The sequence below is a fragment of the Oncorhynchus mykiss genome, chromosome 10, assembly GCF_057628025.1.
Source record: "Oncorhynchus mykiss isolate SJ-2025 chromosome 10, ASM5762802v1, whole genome shotgun sequence".
NCBI lineage: Eukaryota > Metazoa > Chordata > Actinopteri > Salmoniformes > Salmonidae > Oncorhynchus > Oncorhynchus mykiss.
This window is the reverse complement of record NC_143031.1, coordinates 27,750,101-27,776,499: the sequence shown is the minus strand read 5'-3', so window position 1 is coordinate 27,776,499 and position 26,399 is coordinate 27,750,101. Positions and strand designations below refer to the sequence as shown.

Sequence of the window (26,399 nt, the reverse complement as noted above, 5' to 3'; positions counted from 1 at the left end):
GGTGGCGCTACAAAGTATTAACTTAAGGGGGCTGAATAATTTTGCACGCCCAATTTTTCAGTTTTTGATTTGTTAAAAAAGTTTGAAATATCCAATAAATGTCGTTCCACTTCATGATTGTGTCCCACTTGTTGTTGATTCTTCACAAAAAAATACAGTTTTATATCTTTATGTTTGAAGCCTGAAATGTGGCAAAAGGTCGCAAAGTTCAAGGGGGCCGAATACTTTCGCAAGGCACTGTATGTATAAGTCTAGTTATTATTGGAAAGCATTAACTCTTGATGGACAATGTAACATCCTGCATTATTCTCTGTCAGCATTCCACGTTGTCTCGGAAGTTTGTGGAGGTGATGTCGGCATACAACACCACGCAGTCGGACTACCAGGAACGCTGCAAGGGCCGCATCCAGAGACAACTGGAGATCTGTGAGTGTGCTCTGTGAGTGTGCTCTGTGAGTGTTTGTGTGTTCCTGATATTCTCTTATCAGAAATTGTGCTACAGTATTGTGCATGATAACATTACAGACTACATAGTTACACACCGCATGAATGGGTTGATTTGTTTTGGTTTTGTTTGCCCAGTTTTGTTTGTCTATTTATTTGTCTACTATTCCCCCAACGCATGTAAACTCTGCAAAAAAAGAAACGTCCCTTTTTTAGGACCCTGTCTTTCAAAGATAATTTGTGAAAATCCAAATAACTTCACAGATCCTCATTGTAAAGGGTTTAAACACTGTTTCCCATGCTTGTTCAATGAACCATAAACAATTAATGAACATGCACCTGTGGAACAGTCTTTAAGACACTAACAGTTTACAGACGGTAGGCAATTAAGATCACAGTTATGAAAACTTAGGACACTAAAGAGGCCTTTCTACTGACTCTGAAAAACACCAAAAGAAAGATGCCCAGAGTTCTTGCTCATCTGCGTGAACGTGCCTTAGGCATGCTGCAAGGAGGCATGAGGACTGCAGATGTGACCAGGGCAATTGCAATGTCCGTACTATGAGACGCCTAAGACAGCGCTACAGGGAGACCAGAGGGACACGGTTTCACGGTTTTGTCTCACCAGGGGTGATGGTCGGATTCGCGTTTATTGTCGAAGGAATGAGAGTTACACCGAGGCCTGTACTCTGGAGCGGGATTGAGGTGGAGGGTCCGTCATGGCCTGGGGCGGAGTGTCACAGCATCATCGGACTGAGCTTGCTGCCATTGCAAGCAATCTCATCGCTGTGCGTTACAGGGACCGACATCCTCCTCCCTCATGCGGTACCCTTCCTGCAGGCTCATCCTGACATGACCCTCCAGCAAGACAATGCCAACAGCCATACTGCTCGTTCTGTGCGTGATTTCCTGCAAGATAGGAATGTCGGTGTTCTTTTGATTTTGACCCCCCCTTTGTTCAGGGACTAATTATTCAATTTCGGGGCGGCAGCGTAGCCTAGTGGTTAGAGCGTTGGACTAGTAACCGGAAGATTGCGAGTTCAAACCCCCGAGCTGACAAGGTACAAATCTGTCGTTCTGCCCCTGAACAGGCAGTTAACCCACTGTTCCCAGGCCGTCATTGAAAATAAGAATTTGTTCTTAACTGACTTGCCTGGTTAAATAAAGGTTAAAAAAAAAAAAAAAAAAAAAAAAGTCACATGTCTGTTGAATTTGTTCAGTTTATGTCTGTTGAATCTTGTGTTCATACAAATATTTACATATGTTAAGTTTGATGAAAATAAACGCAGTTGACAGTGAGAGGACGTTTCTTTTTTTGCTGAGTTTAATTATAGTTAGTCTAGTGTTTTGAGTTTCCACTTCTTCAGGTGGTGAATTAGCACTAGTTGAATTAGGCCTATACAGTGCCTTGCGAAAGTATTCGACCCCCTTGAACTTTGCGACCTTTTGCCACATTTCAGGCTTCAAACATAAAGATATAAAACTGTATTTTTTTGTGAAGAATCAACAACAAGTGGGACACAATCATGAAGTGGAACGACATTTATTGGATATTTCAAACTTTTTTAACAAATCAAAAACTGACAAATTGGGCGTGCAAAATTATTCAGCCCTCTTAAGTTAATACTTTGTAGCGCCACCTTTTGCTGCGATTACAGCTGTAAGTCGCTTGGGGTATGTCTCTATCAGTTTTGCACATCGAGAGACTGAAATGTTTTCCCATTCCTCCTTGCAAAACAGCTCGAGCTCAGTGAGGTTGGATGGAGAGCATTTGTGAACAGCAGTTTTCAGTTCTTTCCACAGATTCTCGATTGGATTCAGGTCTGGACTTCGACTTGGCCATTCTAACACCTGGATATGTTTATTTTTGAACCATTCCATTGTAGATTTTGCTTTATGTTTTGGATCATTGTCTTGTTGGAAGACACATCTCCGTCCCAGTCTCAGGTCTTTTGCAGACTCCATCAGGTTTTCTTCCAGAATGGTCCTGTATTTGGCTCCATCCATCTTCCCATCAATTTTAACCATCTTCCCTGTCCCTGCTGAAGAAAAGCAGGCCCAAACCATGATGCTGCCACCACCATGTTTGACAGTGGGGATGATGTGTTCAGCTGTGTTGCTTTTACGCCAAACATAACGTTTTGCATTGTTGCCAAAAAAGTTCAATTTTGGTTTCATCTGACCAGAGCACCTTCTTCCACATGTTTGGTGTGTCTCCCAGGTGGCTTGTGGCAAACTTTGAATGACACTTTTTATGGATATCTTTAAGAAATGGCATTCTTCTTGCCACTCTTCCATAAAGGCCAGATTTGTGCAATATACGACTGATTGTTGTCCTATGGACAGAGTCTCCCACCTCAGCTGTAGATCTCTGCAGTTCATCCAGAATGATCATGGGCCTCTTGGCTGCATCTCTGATCAGTCTTCTCCTTGTATGAGCTGAAAGTTTAGAGGGACGGCCAGGTCTTGGTAGATTTGCAGTGGTCTGATACTCCTTCCATTTCAATATTATCGCTTGCACAGTGCTCCTTGGGATGTTTGAAGCTTGGGAAATCTTTTGGTATCCAAATCCGGCTTTAAACTTCTTCACAACAGTATCTCTGACCTGCCTGGTGTGTTACTTGTTCTTCATGATGCTCTCTGCGCTTTTAACGGACCTCTGAGACTATCACAGTGCAGGTGCATTGATACGGAGACTTGATTACACACAGGTGGATTGTATTTATCATCATTAGTCATTTAGGTCAACATTGGATCATTCAGAGATCCTCACTGAACTTCTGGAGAGAGTTTGCTGCACTGAAAGTAAAGGGGCTGAATAATTTTGCACGCCCAATTTTTCAGTTTTTGATTTGTTAAAAAAGTTTGAAATATCCAATAAATGTCGTTCCACTTCATGATTGTGTCCCACTTGTTGTTGATTCTTCACAAAAAAATACAGTTTTATATCTTTATGTTTGAAGCCTGAAATGTGGCAAAAGGTCGCAAAGTTCAAGGGGGCCGAATACTTTCGCAAGGCACTGTATATAATATTAGCAAACAGAAGGAAGATGTATTTTTTTTCTCTCTCTATTGAACAAAAAAATATAAAATTGACTGCAAAATAACTAAAATATCATAATTGTCAACCCAAAATTCATGACAGTCACTGGATTAGGTTGCATAATATCACAATACTCTCTCAGTAGTCTATTACACGTCTTAATAAAGCATTGTGATTAACTTTAGAACGACTTCATAAGACTCAAATGTATTCTATTGTGTGACGCTGCAGAATGTTTTTATGGGGGTGCAATTCCTAATGTTTGGTTGAGGTGTAACTGTATGCTAATTTATTAGCATATATTTATGTAGAATTGATCTGTCCACATCCATAATTTGAGGAAATGTATAATGCTTAATAGAAGGCAGGTGGATAATGTAAACTTTAGGGCTGTGTAGTCAACTTTCAACAGGACAACCGATTTGGTGACGTGTAAAATTGAGAAATCAAGCCAACTCTCCAGACATTGATCCGGTTAGTTTAGAAAGCCTTCATGGGAAGTAAACAATGTGAGGAGGCCGACGACATCATTTCAGTCTTTTATTTTAATATTCTTGTTGAAATTAATTTCTCCACTCACTCATGCAGTTTAGACTGCGTTTAATAAACCTTGGAGCTATCATAGAAAAATGTTTTCGGTATTCTCTGTCGCACTGTAATTTCAGCTCCAGATACAGTAGTGAGGAGATGACACACATAGCAAATGACGTGAAGCAGAATGGGGAGAAATTGAATGAAATTATTAGAGATGTAGAGACCAGCTCCTCTTGGGTTCTCCAACTCTTGTGGTTAAATAATTATCCTCTCTTTTTATTGGGCCTTGGTCCTTCACCTTAAACACATCATGGTGTTATGGATTATTTATTTTGATGTAACCTTTATTTAACTAGGCATGCTGGTCCAATTGTGCGCCGCCCTTTGCGACTCCCAATCACGGCCATATGTGATACAGCCTGGATTTGAACCAGGGACAGGAGTGACACCTCTTGCGCTGAGATGCAGTACCTTAGACCGTTGCGCCACTCGGGAGCCCATGCTGTTGCTGTGGCCGCCTAACATGAACGTGTATTGATATTTACAACTTCATATGAATCAAACTGTCCAAATGTGTTTGTTCGTTTGTCTCAAGAAGATATGCAATTGCTAGCCTGTGTTTCAAGTGTGTGTGTGTGTGTGTGTGTGTGTGTGTGTTCATGGCTCCCAGGTGAGCCGCAGGTGTGCTGCAGCCAGGAAGTGCTTGTGGCGCTGAGTCAATATTGAACCAGGCGGAGCAGTAAACGGAAACCCTACAACTGAACCTCCACACACACTGCACAGTCATACACAGCCATTACACAGCCATAGCTATAACACGGACATAGCTATATGGGTTGCCATGGAATGTGTTACTTTGTCCTTGCCAATCAGGAATGAGTCATTCATGACACTCACTACCCCTAATGGCAATTAGTGAAAGGGTGCACTCATAACTTAGCCGGACCAAGAGGTTAGGACTTGCAGATCAACATGTTGGAAAAAATATAATAATGTCACTACTCGCACCCTCCTAAACCTTTAGGTTTATAAATTGACAAATTTGCCAAACCGGCGACGTGAGTTGTTCAGCCTTTCTTGAAGAAGTGCTGCACATGGTCCGAATACGCAGTGGAAAGAGAGAGCCACTGTTATTGGGTATGGCAATGGCTCAGGTTTGATGGATTCAAAAGTGGGAGGACAGAAGGACACTGGGAGGGAGGCAGAGGTCTTATTTCAGGCCTTATGTCTGTATGTGTGTATGCGTGCCAGCACAAGTGTGTGTCTTTGTACGCATCTGTGTGGCCATCGCATGGTGTGGCCTTTTTCCAGCACTCTGATGAATTGTTGTCACTAGCTGCCAGTAGATGATCACCCCACTGTAAAGCTTCACCATTTATCTGCCACAGCACTCAGACAGCAATTGAATCACAGGGTCGGTCACTAAGGTTACAGACTTGAAATATACATTTTCCCCTGGAAGGAAGAGTGGATTAGGCCCCCCGATTGCCAAAAAATGCACAATATATCCCGAACACATTTCTGCTTCTTGCTAGCAGGCATAGGAAATCTGTGGAACGACAGGGAAGCAATGTTGCGTGTGCATACTTTATTTCAAATAGTGATGCTGTTAACTTATGCATTTGGGTGGCAGTAGCCTAGAGGTTAGAGAGGCGGACCTTGAGCAAGCCACTTAATTGCACACAAGACCCAGGCAACACAAATATAGGAATGGAACTGAATTGGCAGCTAATTCCATGTATCATTTCCTGCCGTTGTGCCCTTGAGTAAGGCACTTTTTGCACACAATTCCTCTCCATCTAGGGATGCTGCACTGCTGCTGACCTTCTGCCTCTCAACGTGTGTGTGTTTTGGGAAAGGAAAAGGCAAATTTCCATTCTAACCAATGGACAAAGTCCTATTCTATTAGGAATATATAATATAAAAATGTTTATGAATGCTTATAGCAAGTATTATTAATAGGTAATAGGAGGCACCATAAACTCATTACGCCAAGGTAGTTCATAAACTATTATATGATTTTTCAGTCCCATCTTAGCTTTTTCAAACAGGAAATCTGTGACATACTGCCGTTGGAACAGGCTGCGTGGGTCTCCCATCAGGGACTGGGTTCGGCAAAGATGGAAAAAGGCAGAGATAGAAACAGGCAGATGAGAGACTAGCCTGTGATTAATCCTACACTGACGCCTCTTTCTCTCTCTTGCTCTCTTTCTATCTGCACCTCACCTCCCCAGCCCATTTGCCTTGATGGCGTTGTGGGCGCCCACTCTCTGCCATTGTGATTAGTGACGAGAGAGTGTGCGCGCGCACACACAGCAGCCCTGAGAAGGCTCCTTTAGCCTGTCACAATGACAGGCCCACGCCACCTTGTAGGCAGCCCATCGACATGTCTTGGGAGAAGGAAAATGAGATATAACACTGTGTTGGGGGATGTGTGTGTTCGTTAAATTGTGTGGGTGTGTGTGTCTGTGTTGGGTGGCCAACATGTTGAACTTTTTACTTAGTTAGCTGTGTGAGTGAGTGACCACACACACACGCAACGAGCCAATACACAGGCAATTACATAAAATGTTCTGAGAAAATCATACACAATAGAAGACCAGATATCTAGAAGACAAGACATCTCTCTGTTGGCGAGGTGTGGCATTCCAACTGAGTATGCCACACCTACAAGGGGGAGAACTTAAGTGGGTATGAGTGTGTGATGACACATAAACTGTGTCTCTTCTAGATCATCATGGACTCCAACATCACCCAGCAGGCCATGAATGAGATTGAGACGAGACACACTGAGATCATCAAGCTGGAGAACAGCATCAGAGAACTTCATGACATGTTCATGGATATGGCCATGCTGGTGGAGAGCCAGGTAGGACTCTATACACACTGACTGGCTAACACACGAAAATGAAGACTACACACATACCAATTAGAAAACGCTGTTAGGATCTAATTCTGAGAGTAGAAAACTCAACGGACATTATGAAAGCTTAACCAAGTTTAGTTTTCCCCAGAGGGTCAATACAGCTGCGTTGAGACAAAACATGTTTCCACCACCACAAGTGTGTATATATACTCCAATTTAGGCACTCCTCCTTCTCTCCAATCCTTACATATTTTATGGTTCGGCAGGAAGACGAAGTAATAGGGTAATAAACCATTGTTTCTCCCTTAACTTCTTGGCGCATCCATCCCTTTAGCGGGATCATTTTTGTCAACATCCGCTGAATTGCAGAGCGCCAAATTCAAATAAAAAAAATGGAATTACTAAAAATATTTAATTTTCATGAAATCACAAGTGCAATATACCAAAACACAGCTTAGCTTGTTGTTAATCCACCTGGTGTGTCAGATGAAGAAAAAAAATCTTTACAGTGAAAGCAAACCAAGCGTTTGTTAGGACAGCTCTCTCAGCAGACAAAACATTACAAACAGCTAGCAGCAAAGTAGATTGGTCACGAAAGTCAGAAAAGCAATAAAATTAATCGCTTACCTTTGATGATCTTCGGATGTTTGCACTCACAAGACTCCTAGTTACACAATAAATGTTTGTTTTGTTCGATAAAGATTATTTTTATATCCAAAAACCTCCATTTGGTTGGCGTGTTTTGTTCAGTAATCCACAGGCTCGTGCAGGTCACGAATGGCAGACGGAAATTCCAAATAGTATCCGTAAAGTTCGTAGAAACATGTCAAACGTTTTTTAGAGTCAATCCTCAGGTTGTTTTTACAATAAATAATCGAAAATGTTTCAACCGGACGGTAGCTTTTTCAATAGGAGAGAGAGAGAAAAGGTCTGCTCCAAGCTGCTCGCACATGCAAAAATCTAAGGACACCCAGCTATCCACTGAAGCGATGTGATCATTCTCACTAATATTTCAGAATAAAAGCCTGAAACTATGTCTAAAGACTGTTCACACCATGTGTAAGCCACAGGGAAAGGAATCTAGTTGATATCCCTTTAAATGGAGGGAAGGCATGCAATGGAACAGAGAGGTTTCAGGAAAACAGCACTTCCTGGTTGGATTTTCCTCAGGTTTTCGCCTGCAATATCAGTTCTGTTATATACTCACAGACAATATTTTTACAGTTTGGAAACGTTAGAGTGTTTTCTATCCTAATCTGACAATTATATGCATATTCTAGTTTCTGTGCCTGAGAAATAGGCCGTTTCATTTGGGTACGTTTTTCATCCAAACATTAAAATACTGCCCCCTAGTCTCAAGAGGTTCTGACCTGACCTCAACCCCCTTGATGTCTAATCCAAAGATCTCCACCCGTATCACCTATAGCAATCCTGTCCCTGCCTCCTGTCTACGCAGCACATTCCAAAGCCATCTAGCTCCTAAAAAATACTAATTAACTTCTGATGTAAAAACCAGTCTCTATCACCCCTCAGATACTATAGTCTTACTTCTGATGTATAATGTCTCTAGGATAGCAATGTTCCAAGTTTAACCTAGAATCCAACAACCTACAACAATCTCTCTCTCTCTCTCTCTCTCTCTCTCTCTCTCTCTCTCTCTCTAATGGGCTTTATTGGCATGGGAAACATGTGTTTTAACATTGCCAAAGCAAGTAAGGTAGATAATATACAAAAGTGAAATAAAAATTAACCGTAAACATTTCACATACAGAAGTTTCAAAACAATAAAGACATTACAAATGTCATATTATGTATAAATACAGTGTTGTAACAATGTACAAATGGTTAAAGTACACAAGGGAAAATAAATATGGGTTGTATTTACAATGGTGTTTGTTTGTTTCTCTCTCCCCCCCCCCCCCCCCCCCCCCCACACCACCAGGGGGATAGCCTGTACAGAGTACAACATGGAGCACTCAGTAGACTATGTAGAGAGGGCCGTGTCTGACACCAAGAAGGCAGTAAACTACCAGAGTAAAGCAAGGAGGGTAAGTCAAATACTAACTCAATGTGACCTGATGTGAGTATTGTGTCGTTAGATGTCGTTTAACATTGCATGACGTGGCTTCATGTTGCATGATGTTGATGTCAGGTAAGTTGATGGGAGGTGTCATGGTCTGATGTGCATGTCATTCCCAATGTAAAGATAGGGTGACAGGTATGTGACTCAGGCCCATAGGGTCCCCCTTTCTCCCTTCAGTGGTTCAATGAGAAGATTGTGTCACACATTAACAAGATATCATAGTTTCCCTTCAAAATTCGACCTATTATGGATGAACGTCTATTTTTTTTTAAAGCGTTAATTCCGCGTGGTTACAGGGTTCGTTCCGGCGTGGTTAAGGCTGTGGTTTGGGGAAGGCTTAAAACAAAATAATTCAAAACAACGCTATTTTTTAAAAGCCTTTATTTAACTAGGCAAGTCCGTTAAGAATAAATTATTATTTTCAATGACTGCCTAGGAACAGTGGGTTGACTGCCTGTTCAGGGGCAGAACGACAGATTTGGACCTTGTCAGCTCGGGGGGTTTGAACTTGAAACCTTCCGGTTACTAGTCCAACACTCTAACCACTAGGCAACCCTGCCGCCCCTATTACCATGAGGTATCATAAATATTCTCACGGCTTGCTTAGAGCACTTTCGTAGCCCAGTGGTCTAAGTAGCGTGTTCTGGAACCGAACATCACGAGTTCACTCCCTGTACTGGGTAATCCTTTTCATTTTTTGTTGTTGGTGAGAGCAGAGGAAGGCATAAATCGTTGTTTTCGGGACCTTTTCAAACATCCGAAATCGCTGTCTTTTTCTAGTGATCAGTCTGTATGCAAAGCATACATAACATTTTAGATGTATAATGAACAGCCACAGTACAGGATGGGATGGAAGACCCAACTCACACAGAAGTAATGCTTTTACAGTTGTCTGTGCGATGGGGAACCGTGCCTGTCTCTTCATACTGGTCAGCCCTCTTCCAGCTCCAAACCAGACTAAACATTGGACTCATAAACGCACGGTCAAAGCGAATATGTCACGTATTGACGTCAGTTAATCTCTAGAGACCTCTGTGGAAAAAGTTACTAATTCATTTCACCCTTTCTGTTTTGTTTATCTCCAGTAGCAAAAAAAAATTAATATGTAGTGTTATAGGTGGGTAAATTAAACTGTCACAAAAAAAGATGCACAAACTATGTTTACTTGCATTTTCAACCCAGGCAAACCATGCATGACCTTATGTGACCTGCTCTCATTGAGGTCCTCTACCTTCATCATTGCTGCTGTGACAGAACAGCATGCATCAAGCCTACTGCTCTCTGCTGGGCTATATCTACATAGGTGCAGGTCTAGGATCAGCTTACACTCTAATTCCTGACCATTACTATCTGAAGTAAAAGGCGTAACTGACCTAAGGCCAGCGTATAGGCCCGGGGCAACTTCATCAGACCCCTTCCTGAATGGCAGCCTGTACATTGTACAATATTGCCACCACTTGGTCAGATGAAATACTACAAGTCAAGGTTGAGAGAAGTCCCAATTTAAAACAGGCAATTAAAGAATGACTCCAATACAGAGCTCACATATAGGGAATAAAACCCTATTCCAATACTTTCAAATACTTTCGAAATGCATCTGTGTGCCTAAAGCTGGGAAATGTTGTTGCATGTGTGTATTTCCTAGCTTTGTCAGTATAAGCATGCCCATGTGTGTGATTTACCTGTTGCACATAACTGTGTTTGTAATATGGTTAGTAGTAGTTCTGACAATAACAAATATTTATTTTCCACCATCATTTGCAAATAAATTCATTAAAAATCCTACAATGTGATTTCTGGATTTTTTTTCCTTCTCATTTTGTCTGTCATAGTTGAAGTGTACCTATGATGAAAATTACAGGCCTCTCTCATCTTTTTAAGTGGGAGAACTTGCACAATTTGTGGCTGACTAAATACTTTTTTGCCCCACTGTATACACACACACACACACACAAACACCCTCAGACACATATATATACACACACACACAAACACCCTCAGACACACACACACACACACACACACACACAAACACCTTCAGACACATGCGCACACACAAACACCCTAAGACACATACATACACACACACACAAACACCCTCAAACAGAGAGGCAACAAAGAGACCAAAGATAACCTTGAAGGAGCTGTAAAGCTCCACAGCGGAGATTGGAGTACCTGTCCATAGGACCACTTTAAGCCATACACTCCACAGAGCTGGGCTTTACAGAAGAGTGGCCAGAAAAAAAGCCATTGCTTAAAGAAAAAATAAGCAAATACATTTGGTGGTCACCAAAAGGCATGTGGGAGACTCCACAAACATATGGAAGAAGGTACTCTGGTCAGATGAGACTAAAATTTAGCTTTTTGGCCATCAAGGAAAACACTGTATGGCGCAAACCCAACACCTCCCATTAACCCGAAAACACCATCCTGCTGTGGGGATGTTTTTCATCGGCAGGGACTGGGAAACTGGTCAGAATTGAAGGAATGATGGATGGCGCTAAATACAGGGAAATTCTTGAGGGGAAACCTGTTTCAGTCTTCTAGAGATTTAAGACTGGGACGGAGGTTCACCTTCCAGAAAGACAATGACACTAAGCATACTGCTAAAGCAACACTCAAGTGGTTTATGGGGAAACATTTGAATGTCTTAGAATGGCCTAGTCAAAGCCCAGACCTCAATCCAATTGAGAATCTGTGGTTTGACTTAAAGATTGCTGTACACGAGCAGGAACCCATCCAACTTGAAGGAGCTGGAGCAGTTTTGCCTTGAAGAATGGCAAAAGTCCCAGTGGCTAGATGTGCCAAGCTTATAGAGACATACCTGAAAGTATTGATTTTGGGAGGGGGAATAGTTATGCACACTCAAGTTTTCCGTTTTTTTGTCTAATTTCTTGTTTGTTGAAAAATATTTTTTATTGTGACTTTTCAAAGTGGTAGGCATGTTGTGTAAATCAAATGATACAACCCCCCCCCCCAAAAAAATGTGTGTGTGTGTGTGTGTGTGTGCGTGCGTGCGTGCGTGCGTGCGTGCGTGCCACACACACACACACTTTCACTGACACTTGGTTGTCATTGTGCTATCACTCCTCAGTTCCGCTCCCGGCAGCCATGGGAACTGTGGGAATAACTCACTGTGACCTGTTTGTTCTTTTTCTCCCTCTGTAACACACTGGATATCTTCCTTGTGTTCAGCTAGTCTTTATATAGCTCTGCAATTGTAAGGGAGAAGGTACCCTGGTACAGGGTTGGGAGAGAAACTGTGAAAAGATGCTGTAGTTGTCATTGACTACAGACATAGTAGGTGCAATGTTTGCATCAGAAGGAATAACACACAAAGTAGAAAATTCATAATAGATTTTTAAGTGATTTAAATTAAGATCACTTTTATTGATCAATTGCACACAAGGTCCAACGGAAATTGAGCTTCCATTTTAATCCAACCCCTCCGAAAGACACACATACACATACAGGTTTTGGAGAGGTGTGGGGGGCTGCCACACTGGGCGCCTGGGGAGCTGTAGTTGTGGGGGGTTAAGTCTCTTGCTCAAGGGGCACAACGGCAGGCAATGAGATCTTACTTCCTGACAGATTTTTCCCGTCTGACCCAGGATTTGGACTCTCTAACCGCTAGGCTACCTGCGTCACCAAAGGCAGCAGGTAGCTTATTTTAGCAATAGATTTGAAGCAATAGGTTATTATTGTAATTGTAAATTAAGGCATGTTTTAGCTTTTGTCTTTTGTCTGTTATCCTTAACTGAAAAAAATCACTCAGTAAATGTGGCCTTTAGGGCCCAGAGTAGGCTAATAACAGTAGTAGGCCTAGACAAGAAGATTGCATTTGTTTATATGCTAGTGAAGATAATAGCTGACAGAGTAATGACTTGCCTGAAAATCATTTGTCTGTTGCTGTTCACGAGGTGCAATCAGATGAGAAAATAGAAAGCAGCATTCGAGTTAGACCTGTTTTGTCACTGTTTGTCAACCATAGAGGAATTATTTTTCTAGGGCGTTAACTCTGTCTTTGAAGTTAACATTTTTCATTAGGGCATGCTGTGAACTGACACTGTGGTGTTCACATTAATCACACAGTGAACTGACACTGTGGTGTTCACATTAATCACTGTGCATGTACGCTGCCAGTATGTTATGTGAAACATGAGGGCTTTTATTATCTGATTCAAAGATTAAAAGGGTTCCCCTTAAAATTCAAAAGGGAATCATATTTGCGATAAAGATGATTTAAAAACAAGTTCAGTTAAATTCACATGAAACATGTTAATGCATAAAGCTAAAAAGTCATTTGTGTTGGTCATATTTTACGTTACAATGCACTTATATCACAAACGCAGCAAAAAAATAAACACCCCTTTTTCAGGACCCTGTCTTTCAAAGATAATTTGTAAAAATCCAAGTAACTTCACAAATCTACATTGTAAAGGGTTTGAACACTGTTTCTCATGCTTGTTCAATGAACCATAAACAATTAATGAACATGGAACTGTCATTAAGACACTAACAGCTTACAGATGGGAGGCAATTAAGGTCATAGTTACGAAAACTTAGGCCTCTTTAGTGTCCTTTCTACTGACTCTGAAAAACACCAAAAGAAAGATGCCCAGGGTCCCTGCTTATCTGCGTGAGCGTGCCTTAGGCATGCTGCAAGGAGGCATGAGGGCTGCAGATCTGGCCAGGGCAATAAATTGCAATGTCCGTACTGTGAGACGCCAAAGACAGCGCTACAGGGAGATTGTACGGACAGCTGACAGTCCTCGCAGTGGCAGACCACGTATAACAACACCTGCATAGGATCGGTACATCCGAACATCACACCTGCAGGACAGTTGTTGTTGCCATCCTGTACCTGTCCGAGTTACACCAGGAACACACATCCCTCCGTCAGTGCTCAGAGACTGTCCGCACTAGGCTGAGAGAGGCTGGACTGAGGGCTTGTAGGCCCGTTGTAAGGCAGGTCCTCACCAGACATCACCGGCAACAACGTTGCCTATGGGCACAAACCCGTCGCTGGACCAGACAGGACTGGCAAAAAGTGCTCTTTTTGTCTTCACTGACGAGTCACGGTTTTGTCTCACCAGGGGTGATGGTCGGATTCGCGTTCATCGTCGAAGGAATGAGAGTTACACCAAGGCCTGTACGCTGGAGCAGGATCGATTTGGAGGTGGAGGGTCCATCATGGTCTGGGGCGGTGTGTCACAGCATCATCAAACTGAACTTGTTGTCATTGCAGGCAATCTCAACACTGCGTTACAGGGAAGACATCCTCCTCTGTCATGTGGTACCCTTCCTGCAGGCTCATCCTGACATGAGAATGCCACCAGCCATACTACTCGTTCTGTGCATGATTTCCTGCAAGACAGGAAAGCCAGTGTTCAGTGTCCTGCCATGGCCAGCGAAGAGCCCGGGATCTCAATCCCATTGAGCACGTCTGGGACCTGTTGGATCAGAGGGTGAGGGCTAGGGACCAGTGGAAGCAAAATAGCCCCATAACATCAAAGGTCCACCACCATATTTACAGTAGGTATGGGGTTCTTTTCAGCTTATGTGTCCTTATTTCTACGTCAAACCCACCACTGGTTTGCAGGGCCAAAGGGCTGCCAAAGAGCTCTATTTTCATATCATACAACAAATGTAAACGCCTGGAGTTCTCTAAACAGCATTGGTACTTGGATTGGAACCAGTGCTATGGTCAGATTACAGAAAAATAGAGCTTGTTGGCCACGTACAATATAGCTCAGTATTTTAATTATTTATTTTACACAGACTGTTTTGCTCATCTTTATCAGGAGTGTCAATTTCGGGCACCACCGGTATATAATTTTTACTAAAGTGTTAATTATTTAATTTCTGTTCCATATTTTGATACACTTCCTGTCACCTCTTTAAAACAGTATGTTCCATCTGGCTAGGAACACAGGGGAACATTTCCTTGTAATAGAGATGTTGTCTGCACTGAATAATTAGGTCAACAAAAAAACAGAAGGCCTTGGTGGGGAATCCACCAGTGCATCGTCACTGTACTGCACCCAGCAGTCCTCTGGCGGGATCAGCCTCAACCAACTTCACTGCACACGCTGATGATGCTATTCAATCAATTCCACTAGCCAGGAGAATCTGGGTTCTAAGGCTGGATTATGTTTTTCCTCTGCAAAAAGCATGTTTGTGTCAATTATGAATAGGAGTGAGGGGAAGCAGGGGAAGTTCTTTGTTAGCGTGGCTTCCCTCATACTGTCTACTTCTAGCCTAATGGTTCTGCATTAATGAGCATCATTCATCAGTAAGACTGGAGAATGTTTCCTCTTGTCAAAGATCCAAGGAGTAGATCTGACGTTGTAATCAGACATGTCTGGGGCTCCAGCTAGCATGTACAGTGTATTCGGAAAGTATTCAGCCCCCTTGACTTTTTTACAGCCTTATTCTAAAATGGATTTAAAATAATGATCCTTATCAATCTACATACAATACAGCATAATGACAAAGCAAAATAACTTTTGGGGGGGGGATTTTGTCACATTTACATAAGTACTCAGACCCTTTACTCAGTACTTTGTTGAAGCACCTTTGGCAGCGATTACAGCTTCGAGTCTTCTTGGGTATGACACTAAAAGCTTGGCACACCTGTATTTTGGGTGTTTTTCTGTAGATTTTGTCTGTAGATCCTCTCAAGCTCTGTCAGGTTGGATGGAGAGCGTTGATGTGCAGCTATTTTCAGGTCTCTACAGAAATGTTAGATAGGGTTCAACCACTCAATGACATTCAGAGACTTGTCCCGAAGCTACTCCTGCATTGTCTTGGCTGTGTGCTTAGGGTTGTTGTTCTGTTGAAAGGTAAACCTTCGCCCCAGTCTGAGGTCCTGAGCACTCTGGAGCAGGTTTTCGTCAAGGAGCTCTCTGTACTTTGCTCTGTTCATCTTTCCCTCGATCCTGTCAAGTCTCCCAGTCCCTGCCACTGAAAAACATCCCCACAGCATGATGCTGCCACCACTATGCTTCACTGTAGGGATGGTGCCAGGTTTCCTCCAGATGTGACACTTGGCATTCAGGCCCAAGAGTTCAATCCTGGTTTCATCAGAAGAATCTTGTTTCTCATGGCCAGAGTCCATTAGGTGCCTTTTGGCAAACTCCAAGCGGGCTGTCATGTGCCTTTACTAAGGAGTGGCTTCCGTCTGCCCACTTTACCATAAAGGCCTGATTGGTGGAGTGTTTCAGAGATGTTTGTTCTTCTGGAAGGTTCTCCATCTCCACAGAAGTACTCTGGAGCTCTGTCAGAGTGGTCTTGGTCAACTCCCTGACCAAAGCCCTTCTCCCCCGATTGCTGTTTCGCATGCCGGTCCAGCTCTAGGAAGAGTCTTGGTGGTTCCAAACTTCTTCCATTTAAGAATGATGGAGGCCACTGTGTTCTTGGAAACCTTCAATGCTGCAGAAATGTTTTGGTCCCCTTTCCCAGATCTGTGCCTTGACACAATCCTGTCTCGGAGCTCTATGGACAATTCCTTCAACCTCATGGCTTGGTTTTTACTCTGACATGCACTGTCAACTGTGGGACCTTATGTAAATAGGTATGTGCCTTTCCAAATCATGTCAAATCAATTGAATTTACCACAGGTGGACTCCAATCAAGTTGTAGAAACATCTCAAGGAGGATCAATGGAAACAGGATGCACCTGAGCTCACTTTTGAGTCTCCTAGCAAAGGGTCTGAATACTTGTGTATTTCTGTTTTTAATTTATACATTTGCAACATTTTCTAAAATCCTGTTTTCACTTCGTCAGTATATGGTATTGTGTGTAGATGAGGAAAATGTTTTATTTAATCCATTTTAGAATAAGGCTGTAACGTTATTTTTAAAGTCAAGAGGTCTGAATACTTTCCGAATGCACTATATATATGGCTATATGCCCCTCTGGTACTGATCTCTGGATTTGTTTGAGATATCTTTCATTATTCATCTAATATTTGATGCTAGAATGTGGGCCAAAATGGTCCAATACGTAATAGTAAAGAAAAGTATTTATTAGATTCTAACATTTTGGTAGAAAAATTGTGATATTTCATTTGTTTGAAAATACAGTAAATCAAGACATTTAATTAAGAATCCTTGGCCAAAAGGCATGTGTGAAGTAACAGCTTCTGTGTATTGGGTGGCACATTCAGGTATTTCAGGAGAGGAACAAGAGTTGGACCCTGTGGAGATAAAAAATAAAAAGTCAAAATAACTATATTGCAGCCAAAGTTTCTCTGGTTTCTCCCCAAGTGAGGGGTCAAATGTCAGACTAACCTTGTTCTCTCATCCTTATTAGGTAGACCTGGGGGTCAAGCCTAGCTCGCTGTAGACATTGTTGTCTCGTTCCTGGAGTCGTATGAGAAACATCTCACTGGCTATGTTGCCTTTCCTACGCACACTACCAACTATAAGTTGGTGAGCCTTATCCGCCCTCTGCTTGTACTTCTCCTTTATCCCCTCTATCTCTCCATTGTTCAGCACCTTGTCTTCCAAGAGGTCATCCATCAGTTGGTCCAGAATGACCGTAGATGCATTTTCAATGAATTTGGTCCTCACTCCATGCAGCTGCTAGGTTTGACCTGTTTACACTGCATTTAATTGGTATTAACCAGTAAATTATTCAGTGTATTCGGGAAAGTATTCAGACCCCTTGACTTTTTCCACATTTTGTTGTTACAGCCTTATTCTAAAATGGATTAAATCATTTTTTCCCTCATCAATGTACAGACAATAGCCCATAATAACAAAGCAAAAACAGGTTTTTAGAAATGTTTGCAAATGTATAAAAACATGTTTACTGAAATTTCACTTTTACATAAGTATTCAGACCCTTTACTCAGTACTTTGTTGAAGCACCTTTGGCAGTAAGCTCAATTTCGAGTCTCATAGCAAAGGGTCTGAATACTTATGTGAATAAGGTATTTCTGCTTTTTATTTTTAATACATTTGCAAAAATGTCTTAACCTGTTTTCGCTTTGTCATTACGTGGTATTGTGTGTAGATTGAGGATTTAAAATTTTAAAAAATTAAAATAAGGCTGTAACGTAACAAAATATAGAAAAAGTCAAGGGGTCTGAATAATTTTCGAAAGCACTGTAGCAATGGGTAGACCTACTTTCAATTACATCAACTGTGCGTAGTGATGCTTATTTGAATTTATCTCAACAAAACAATTAATTCATAGGCTCTTGTATAATTACCATTTAACATACATTTTGTAAATGCCTGGTCATTTCTGTGCCATCAAAATGCCACTTTAAACACAAATACACACACAGAATTGGACAGAGGCTGAATAAAACGAGGGTAAGGAGAGTACATGGTGTTTTGCAGATTTATTATGGCCCAGTTCTCACACCTTTCAACCGGTAAATAAATATATATACTATATTTGTAAACGCATATAGCCTTTATACATTGTAGTAAAGGGGCCCTCTTGAAATTAGTTAGGAAGAATAACAAACTTGCTCATGATACAATACTGTCTGCTCTGCTGGCCTATGACAATCCAATGTGACACGGATACACTATTTCACGGTATTTTTACCTGCCATCACTCAGCAGAGGAAGAACAAAAGTATTATGTAACTTTCCTGATTATCTTTACGCTCGTGTAGCCCATACTGGCTGCAAACTGTATTGTTCCTTATCCGTAGGTGTATTGCAGATCAGTGTATCCTGTATACTATAACTATAATATTTAAAGCTGAGAAAATAAACAGACTTTTCTGACAGCAACCTTCGGCACCGCACAAAGACCTACATACAGTGCCGGTACATATTTCATGATTTTGCGCACACACTTGCGCAAAAGCCAAGTGAATGTGAAACTGAAAGTGGGCTACACAGCTGACCGCTAAATAATACACAAGCCAGATAAAAATGCAGAATTTGCATTATCTAATGTGCATCTTGTCACTACAGAATCAAGGGAGAGTTGGCTTATGCGGAGCTGTAGGCTTATTGACCTCTAAAAAAAATTACAGGGCTATCTAACACATTTAGCAAAATGCAGAAGAACATTTAGCCTCGTTTTATAGCCTGAATTAAGTAAAGTATTGCTTAATCATAAATGTACAATAAAAATACACGATTTAAAAGACCGGGTGCAATGTCCAACCCATCTGAGACGTAAAGTCTATGGCCAAGACTGCGCCTCTAATGTAGGCCTAAGCAAAAAGTAACTATAGACCCATAGCTAAGTAACCTAGTGATGCAAGGCCAATATGAACTGTGAATAATATCACGGTTAGTATGAGGTTTACATTGTAGCAGCATTTTATAATTTGTCGAGCTATCTGGAGACTGGAACATTTGATCTACACACATTTCTTGTTGGGCTAATATTATTCGTAGGCTATATCAAATACATTTTTAAAGGTTTGTGTTGTTTTCTGTATAAAATCACGTTTGCCATTGGTTAGTCTCTGTGTATACCGTAATTTACGCATTTTATGAATCCTTGAAAGGATATACGCTACGAATTTAACGTAGGCTAAGCAACCCACTGTAGGATAGAGTAGCCCACAGAACAGACGTTCCGTGGGCGTAGCAGTTTGAGGTTCTCGCTGTGCGCAACGTGGGCTTCTCCAAGCTACCGTATTGCAATATGTCAGAGAGCGTTAGTAGGAGTTCAAGAAAAGTAGATAAGGTAGACTAGCTCATACCATATTGTAAGTGTCCGTCCCTATCAACTGACAGGTCCCAACCTAGGTTGATGACAGTGTTGTCCCCTCACAAGAAAACGTGGATTGTGCTTTATCCTTGGCGATTGGATTGGTTTGAGTTCACCTGACTCACACTCGCAGACCTGGTGTGTGTGCATGCAGCATTATGGATCCGACGAGGCTTCTAACGGAGAACGACCGCCGCTCTCTTTCAACAACTCCAGCCCGTTACCCGTGGCTCCTTCACGGGTAAGGAGGTTCGCTCAGGAGAGGCGAGCGCTCCCTCAGCCGAGAGTGATGGTGGTATTCTCGGCCGCAAATGAGATTGATAAACCAGGCGATGCAATGTCGAGTTCGGACTCTGCGGAGGATGATTTCCGAAAGCCAGCCACCCCCGCACCGAACCTAAATCTAGGCAAGTCTCTTCGTACCACCTTTAACGAATCTCCATCTCCAGAGGTAAAGACGAAATGGGCGTTTGTTGTTGTTTATTCTAGGAACGTTGTGGGGATTAAATGGGTTTAGGATGTGAGTGCAGTGGTGGCCATGGATATATGAACTGTCAAACGTCGCTATCGCTGAGAATCTCATCTTTATCTTTGCACCTAGTCTATGAATTTCAGCATTATTTCGACCGTTTCTTTCCCACGCGTTCCACCTCTGTAAATGATATGCCATGAATCAATCTCCATAGGCAAGAGATGCATAAACCATGCAGTTCTTCTTCCAGTGTGATCTTTACCCTGATTGGTTCACCACCCACACAGAGGGCTGGCTCCTTGTCCCAATTGGCTCTTATCACATGGCTGTTATTATCTGTCACAGTCCCTCGCTGGGATTGACCTTCTTTACTCGTGTCGAGGGAAACCCTTGCCTACAGTGTCATGTCCAGTGACCGTCACTTGTGTTGTTGGGCCCAATGTGTCCTGTCAAGATCTGCCCTGTGATTAGTATATTATCCTCAGTAATCCCATCCTGTTATTGCTGGTGTTATTATGCTACTGTGGAGCAACTGCAGAGGAGGAATAGAGGGAAACAAAAGACAATGACATTATAATTATTTATTGTACATGTCACAGGAATATTGCTCTAATGCTATGCAAAAGTAATACTAAATAATAATATGATTATGGTGTCAAGAATGCAATATTAATTAAATATATACACATTTTTTTAACAAAAATACATGTATTTTATGCACAGATTTTCCAAATTGGATAATGCACTTTTTCCTGATTTTTACCCAATCACCTGTAGTTTCCTGAGGTTATTTCTCTCAACGTGGGTGGGACCTACTTCACCACCCGCCTGTCCACTTTACGGCGCTATGAGGACACCATGCTCGCCGCCATGTTTAGTGGACGCCATCACATCCCACGTGATGCTGAAGGTCGCTTCTTCATTGACCGGGATGGGGCATATTTCGGGTGAGCTCTCTTTAAATAGCCAGCAGCAAAAAAATGCTTATTACATTCTAATAATAGTGAATGAGCATGGCAGTCCCTTATTCTACAACACTTTTGACATGAAACTGCCATTGAATGAACAGATTGAGGATAGTGGATGCAATTTTAACAAAAAACAACACGTGTGTTTGTGTGTTTGCATGTCCCTTGTATAGGGACATCCTGAACTTCCTGCGCGAGGGTGAACTACCTCAGAGGGATCGTGTGAGGTCGGTACACAGGGAGGCCCAATACTATGCTATTGGTCCCCTGTTGGACAGCCTGGAGGACACTCAGCCACTCACAGGAGAGAAAGTCCGCCAGGCCTTCCTCGACCTCCTGCCCTACTACAAGGGTAACCAACACAATAATCTCACACACTGAATCTAACTGGGTCAACCTTATTACAGATAGTAATGTCGCAACAACATGCTTAAGTTTATGTGACATTGACTATTGAAGTTATTTCTATATTCAAAGTTTATACTTCAATAAAGTAGAAATGTGTCAATTAACTCCTTTAGAAAAGTTAGATCTGGAGTGAAGTTAGTTATCCCTTGTTTTGTTTCCAGATAATCTGGAGCGCATCGTGGAGATTGCCAAACTGCGGGCCATGCAGAGGAAGGCTCGCTTCGCCAAGCTGAAGATTTGCGTGTACAAGGAGGAGATGCCCATCACGCCGTACGAGCGGCCGCTCTTCAATTCGTTGCGCTTTGAGCGCACGGAGAGTGAGGCCAAGCTGTTCGAGCACCACTGTGAGGTGGACGTGTCGTTCGGGCCCTGGGAGGCGGTGGCGGACGTTTACGACCTGCTCCACTGCATCGTCAGTGACCTGGCGGAGCGTGGCATCACCGCCGACCAGCAATGCATCGGTGTCTGTGACAAACATCTCATCAACCACTACTACTGCAAGAGGCCCATCTACGAGTTCAAGATCACATGGTGGTAAAGCAGGAGGACAAAAGATCTTGCTGTCTGAGTTGTGAGGCGGACTCCTGTCGTGTTATGCCAACTGATCTCCTTCCTGGTCCCTCAGGATGAGCGAGAATAGGGGTAGTCAGTGTTATTCTCCCTTTTCAAGAACTGAAACCTATGAAGTGCTGAGTTTATAGAAAGGAGGGAGTCTGGCTTTTGTGCTTCTGTTTCCTAACTCAATAGTTGTGACCAATGTTTCCTTTGTGTTGACATTTTTTAACAGTATTTACCTAGGGTCTCATTGGCTGCTTCTTATTTTTTACTTGTTAAACTCTGGGAGTTTTTGTTCTCATCCAACCTTGTAGATCGGCCAAGGTTTTTCAGAAAAGGGTCAAGTTAATCTCATATTGTGATTCCATTGTTGTCTGTCCCTTTGTCTTCATTCCTACTTATGCTGTTATGCATTCTACGTTGTGCGTTTCTGTGGTAACCACTTTGTTGGTCGCGAGAGAAACTGGATGCAATTATGCAAGCTGGGGAAATATTGTTAAAGTACTGTATATATATATAGCTACATGTAAATGTATATTTTGTTACTGATGCTGGTCTTTGATTTATACATTATATTTTCTGTCACTTACTCTCCCGTAAAGATTTAGAAGTCCTAGATTAGAGACACCAGTAAGTGTCGATCTTTGCTAAACAGTCTGTGATCAGCATGGCTTTGGAAAGTCATTATTTTTTTACCATTACAGTTTTAGAGACCCAAAGGAAATTAGAGAGTTGAAAATCAAATAGATTAAAGGGGCATGGTCAAAGTTATTTTACTTCAGTTTCCTCTTGATGGATCCCATATGTTCTTTTAACTGGAAATGTTTATCTGGCAGTTGAAAATGGTGCATGTGCTTCCTGTAAGTAAAATCTTACTGCCCCAGAATTTCTCTCTGAAGGGGTTTCTATAGATGAAGGAACATTTTTAATGTGCTGCTAAAAGTAATTTACACTTAAAAAGCTAAGAACACGACATATACACAACATGGCCAAAAGTATGTGGACACACCTTCAAATTAGTGGATTCTGCCATTTCAGCCACACCCGTTGCTGACAGGTGTATAAAATCGAGCACACAGACATGCAATCGCTATAGACCAACATTGGCAGTAGAATGGCATGTACTGAAGAGCTCAGTGACTTTCAACGTAACCATCATAGGATGCCACCTTTCCAATAAGTCACTTTGTCAAATTTCTGCCCTGCTAGAGCTGCCCCGGTCAACTTGTAAGTGCTGTTATTGTGAAGTGGAAACAAGTGGTAGGCCACACAAGCTCATAGAACGGGACCACCGAATGCTGAAGCATGTAAAAATCGTCTGTCCTCAGTTGCAACACTCGCTACCGAGTTCCAAACTTCCTCTGGACGCAACGTTAGCACAAGAACTGTTCGTTAGGAGCTTCATGAAATGGGTTTCCATGGCCGAGTTGCCACACACAAGCCTAAGATCATCACCATGCGCAATGCCAAGCGTTGGCTGGAGTGGTGTAAAGCTCGCCACCATTGGACTCTGGAGCAGTGGAAACGTGTTCTCTGGAGGGATGAATCACACTTCACCATCAGGCAGTCTAAAGGATGCATATGGGTTGGGCGGCTGCCAGGAGAACGCTACCTGCCGCAATGCATAGTGCCAACTGTAAAGTTTGGTGGAGGAGGAATAATGGTCTGGGGCTGTTTTTCATGGTTTGGGCTAAGCCCCTTAGTTCCAGTGAAGGGGAAATGTTCATGTATAGCGTACAATGACATTCTAGAAAATTCTGTGCTTCCAACTTTGTGGCAACAGTTTGGGGACGGCCCATTCCTGTTTCAGCATGACAATGCCCCCTGCACAAAGCAAAGTCTATACAGAAATGGTTTGTCGAGATTGGTGTGGAAGAACTTGGCCTGCACAGAGCCCTGACCTCAACCCTATCAAACACCTTTGGGATGAATTGGAACGCCGACATCGAGCCAGGCCCAATTGCCCAACATCAGTGCCCGTCCTCACTAATGCTCTTGTGGCTGAATGGAAGCAAGTCCCCGCAGCAATGTTCCAACATCTAGTGGAAAGCCTTTCTAGAAGAGTGGAGGCTGTTATAGCAGCAAAGGTGGGACCAACTCCATGTTAATGCCCATGATTTTGGAATGAGGTGTTTGACGAGCAGGTGTCCATATACTTTTGCCATGTATGTGGTGACATCCATCTTTGGGTCTTTGGCGTTAGAAGCAGTTCGAGCTATAAAGTTCTATCTCGATTTTTGTCTAAATTGAGTTTTTGACATAGTCTTGTTCAATGTTCTCTACCTATATAGTACTCAAAGTTCCAAACTCTCATTGGTTTGAATGGTATCAGCAATTTTATCTTGTATTCTTTCGAAATTAACAACATGAATTGTGGTATTTTAAATACCAATTATCTCAATCGTGTTTTTGCAGATACAACCTTATAGTCCCATGGTCTCGAGTTGAGAATTTAGCAGATTTTTGATGATACTGTATATTTGCCATTATATTGACATATGCTTCAACAATTCCATCTTCTTTTGCAGCATGACATAGATTAGTCATTCAAGTTTCATATGATCATTTTATATGACATGGTATTTCTACGGATTAAAGAAATTCAGCTTAAGTGCCTTTTCCTAAGGGCAACTGTTTCACTTACATGGAGCTTAAACCAAGAAACCACACAATATTATTTTCTAATCAAGGACAACTGCAGTGACACTATTGTCACCTCCCCCGTAGGTTAGTTCTGTTTTCTTTTTTGTTCCCCGTGTTGTTTAGTTAATTAATATTAGATTTATACAGATGTCAGATTGATATGTCCATTCAATTACCTTTTCATAGAGTAGGCTACAAGTTCTTGTTTTAGAGGGCTCAGGATCAAAATGATTATGTGCAATGTTTGTGAATCCATGACTTGGTTTTCAGAATGAAATACAGTAATGTAGTGTTGTAAATGTATGTCCAGCTTGGTTCTTCTGGGAATAGGCCAATTAATGCTTTATAACAGAACAGAAAACACATTACTGTATGTCCAGGCAGCTTGGTTTTTCCATTGTAGGCCCATTAATGCTTTATAACAGAACAGACAACACATTACTGTATGTCCAGGCAGCTTGGTTTTTCCATTATAGGCCCATTAATGCTTTATAACAGAACAGACAACACATTAATGTATGTCCAGACAGCTTGGTTGTTCCATTATAGGCCCATTAATGCTTTATAACAGAACAAATAACACATTAGTGTATGTCCAGACAGCTTGGTTGTTCTGGTATAGGCCTATTAATGCTTTATGGCAGACCAAACAATACAGTATGTTATTACTGGGTGTCAGTCAGGTGGATCAAGGTGGATAGTATTTTTTTACTTGTTTTGTGCTATTGATGTCATGTTACACAGGTCTCTAAGTTTGGCTTGGATAATGTGACTTTATTTTCATTCTGTTTAACTCTATGATACTAGGCTGAGTGATTGACAACAAGTGTTAAGAGTTGCCACTTTCTTACTGTTGGGTGTCAATTGATTGGATTTTGTCAATTTTTATGAAGCTTGTCACAGATAGAGCCTTTAATCTTTTAAAATAGAATTGCAGGGATGGTTTGGGGGTTAGAATACAATTGTATTTATTTATTTCAGTATTTTAGGCAACTTAGACAACTTAGACATTCCTTGCACCTTATTGAAGTTTCTCCCTTGGCTGGTGAATGTCTTTTGCAGATTCCATAGCTGGCCCATGTCTAGGCTGCTCGTGGCATGGGAAAGTTGGAAAAACAATGCACAGCTTGACCAGTGGCCGAATTTTTCAAGAATAATATCTTGCTTTAACTTACATATTGCATTATTTGTTGTAAGGGTATGCTCTATTGTGCTAATACTAAGTCATATTTTTTGTTTTTATAACAAGGTACAAATACAGTTTGCCTTAGTCTGTATAAAATGATCAGTCTCTGTAGTCGTGTTTTCTTCTTCCCGGGCTGGATAATGTTATGCATGCAATGTGCCAATGGTTCAAGTTGCCAAGTACAGTACTTCCATGAAATTAACCAAGCAACCTACCAAATAACTCCAGTTTCCTCAATTGAAAACATGTGAACGGAGACCTGGGATAAGTTGCTGATCTATCATTGAAACCAGGCTCATTTGTCAAATTCATCAGTGCAACAATTTGGCACCAGCACAACTAGACCATTTTTTGATTGACCACATTATGGGCAGGGTCTAATTTCTAGAGGTTTGTTGTCTTACGCACATCCTTAAAAACATAGGTGCTGAGCTAATAAAGAATAGTAGTAAAGAACAAGAAGGCCTGCACACTGTTAAATATCTGTTTCGGATCCAAATG

The 26,399-nt window shown here is 41.9% G+C and overlaps 1 protein-coding gene across 1 annotated transcript; it reads left to right on the top strand.

Moving 5' to 3' along the window:
* Positions 1–281: 281 nt before the first annotated feature.
* Positions 282–26,000, top strand: kctd7 (potassium channel tetramerization domain containing 7). Its single transcript, XM_090188515.1, has 8 exons — positions 282–439; positions 489–501; positions 6,753–6,890; positions 7,154–7,170; positions 8,830–8,935; positions 20,916–21,085; positions 21,280–21,458; positions 21,676–26,000. The coding sequence occupies exons 1-8, from the start codon at positions 282–284 to the stop codon at positions 22,050–22,052; spliced, it is 1,158 nt and encodes a 385-aa protein (XP_090044641.1). The 3' UTR covers positions 22,053–26,000.
* Positions 26,001–26,399: the final 399 nt, after the last annotated feature.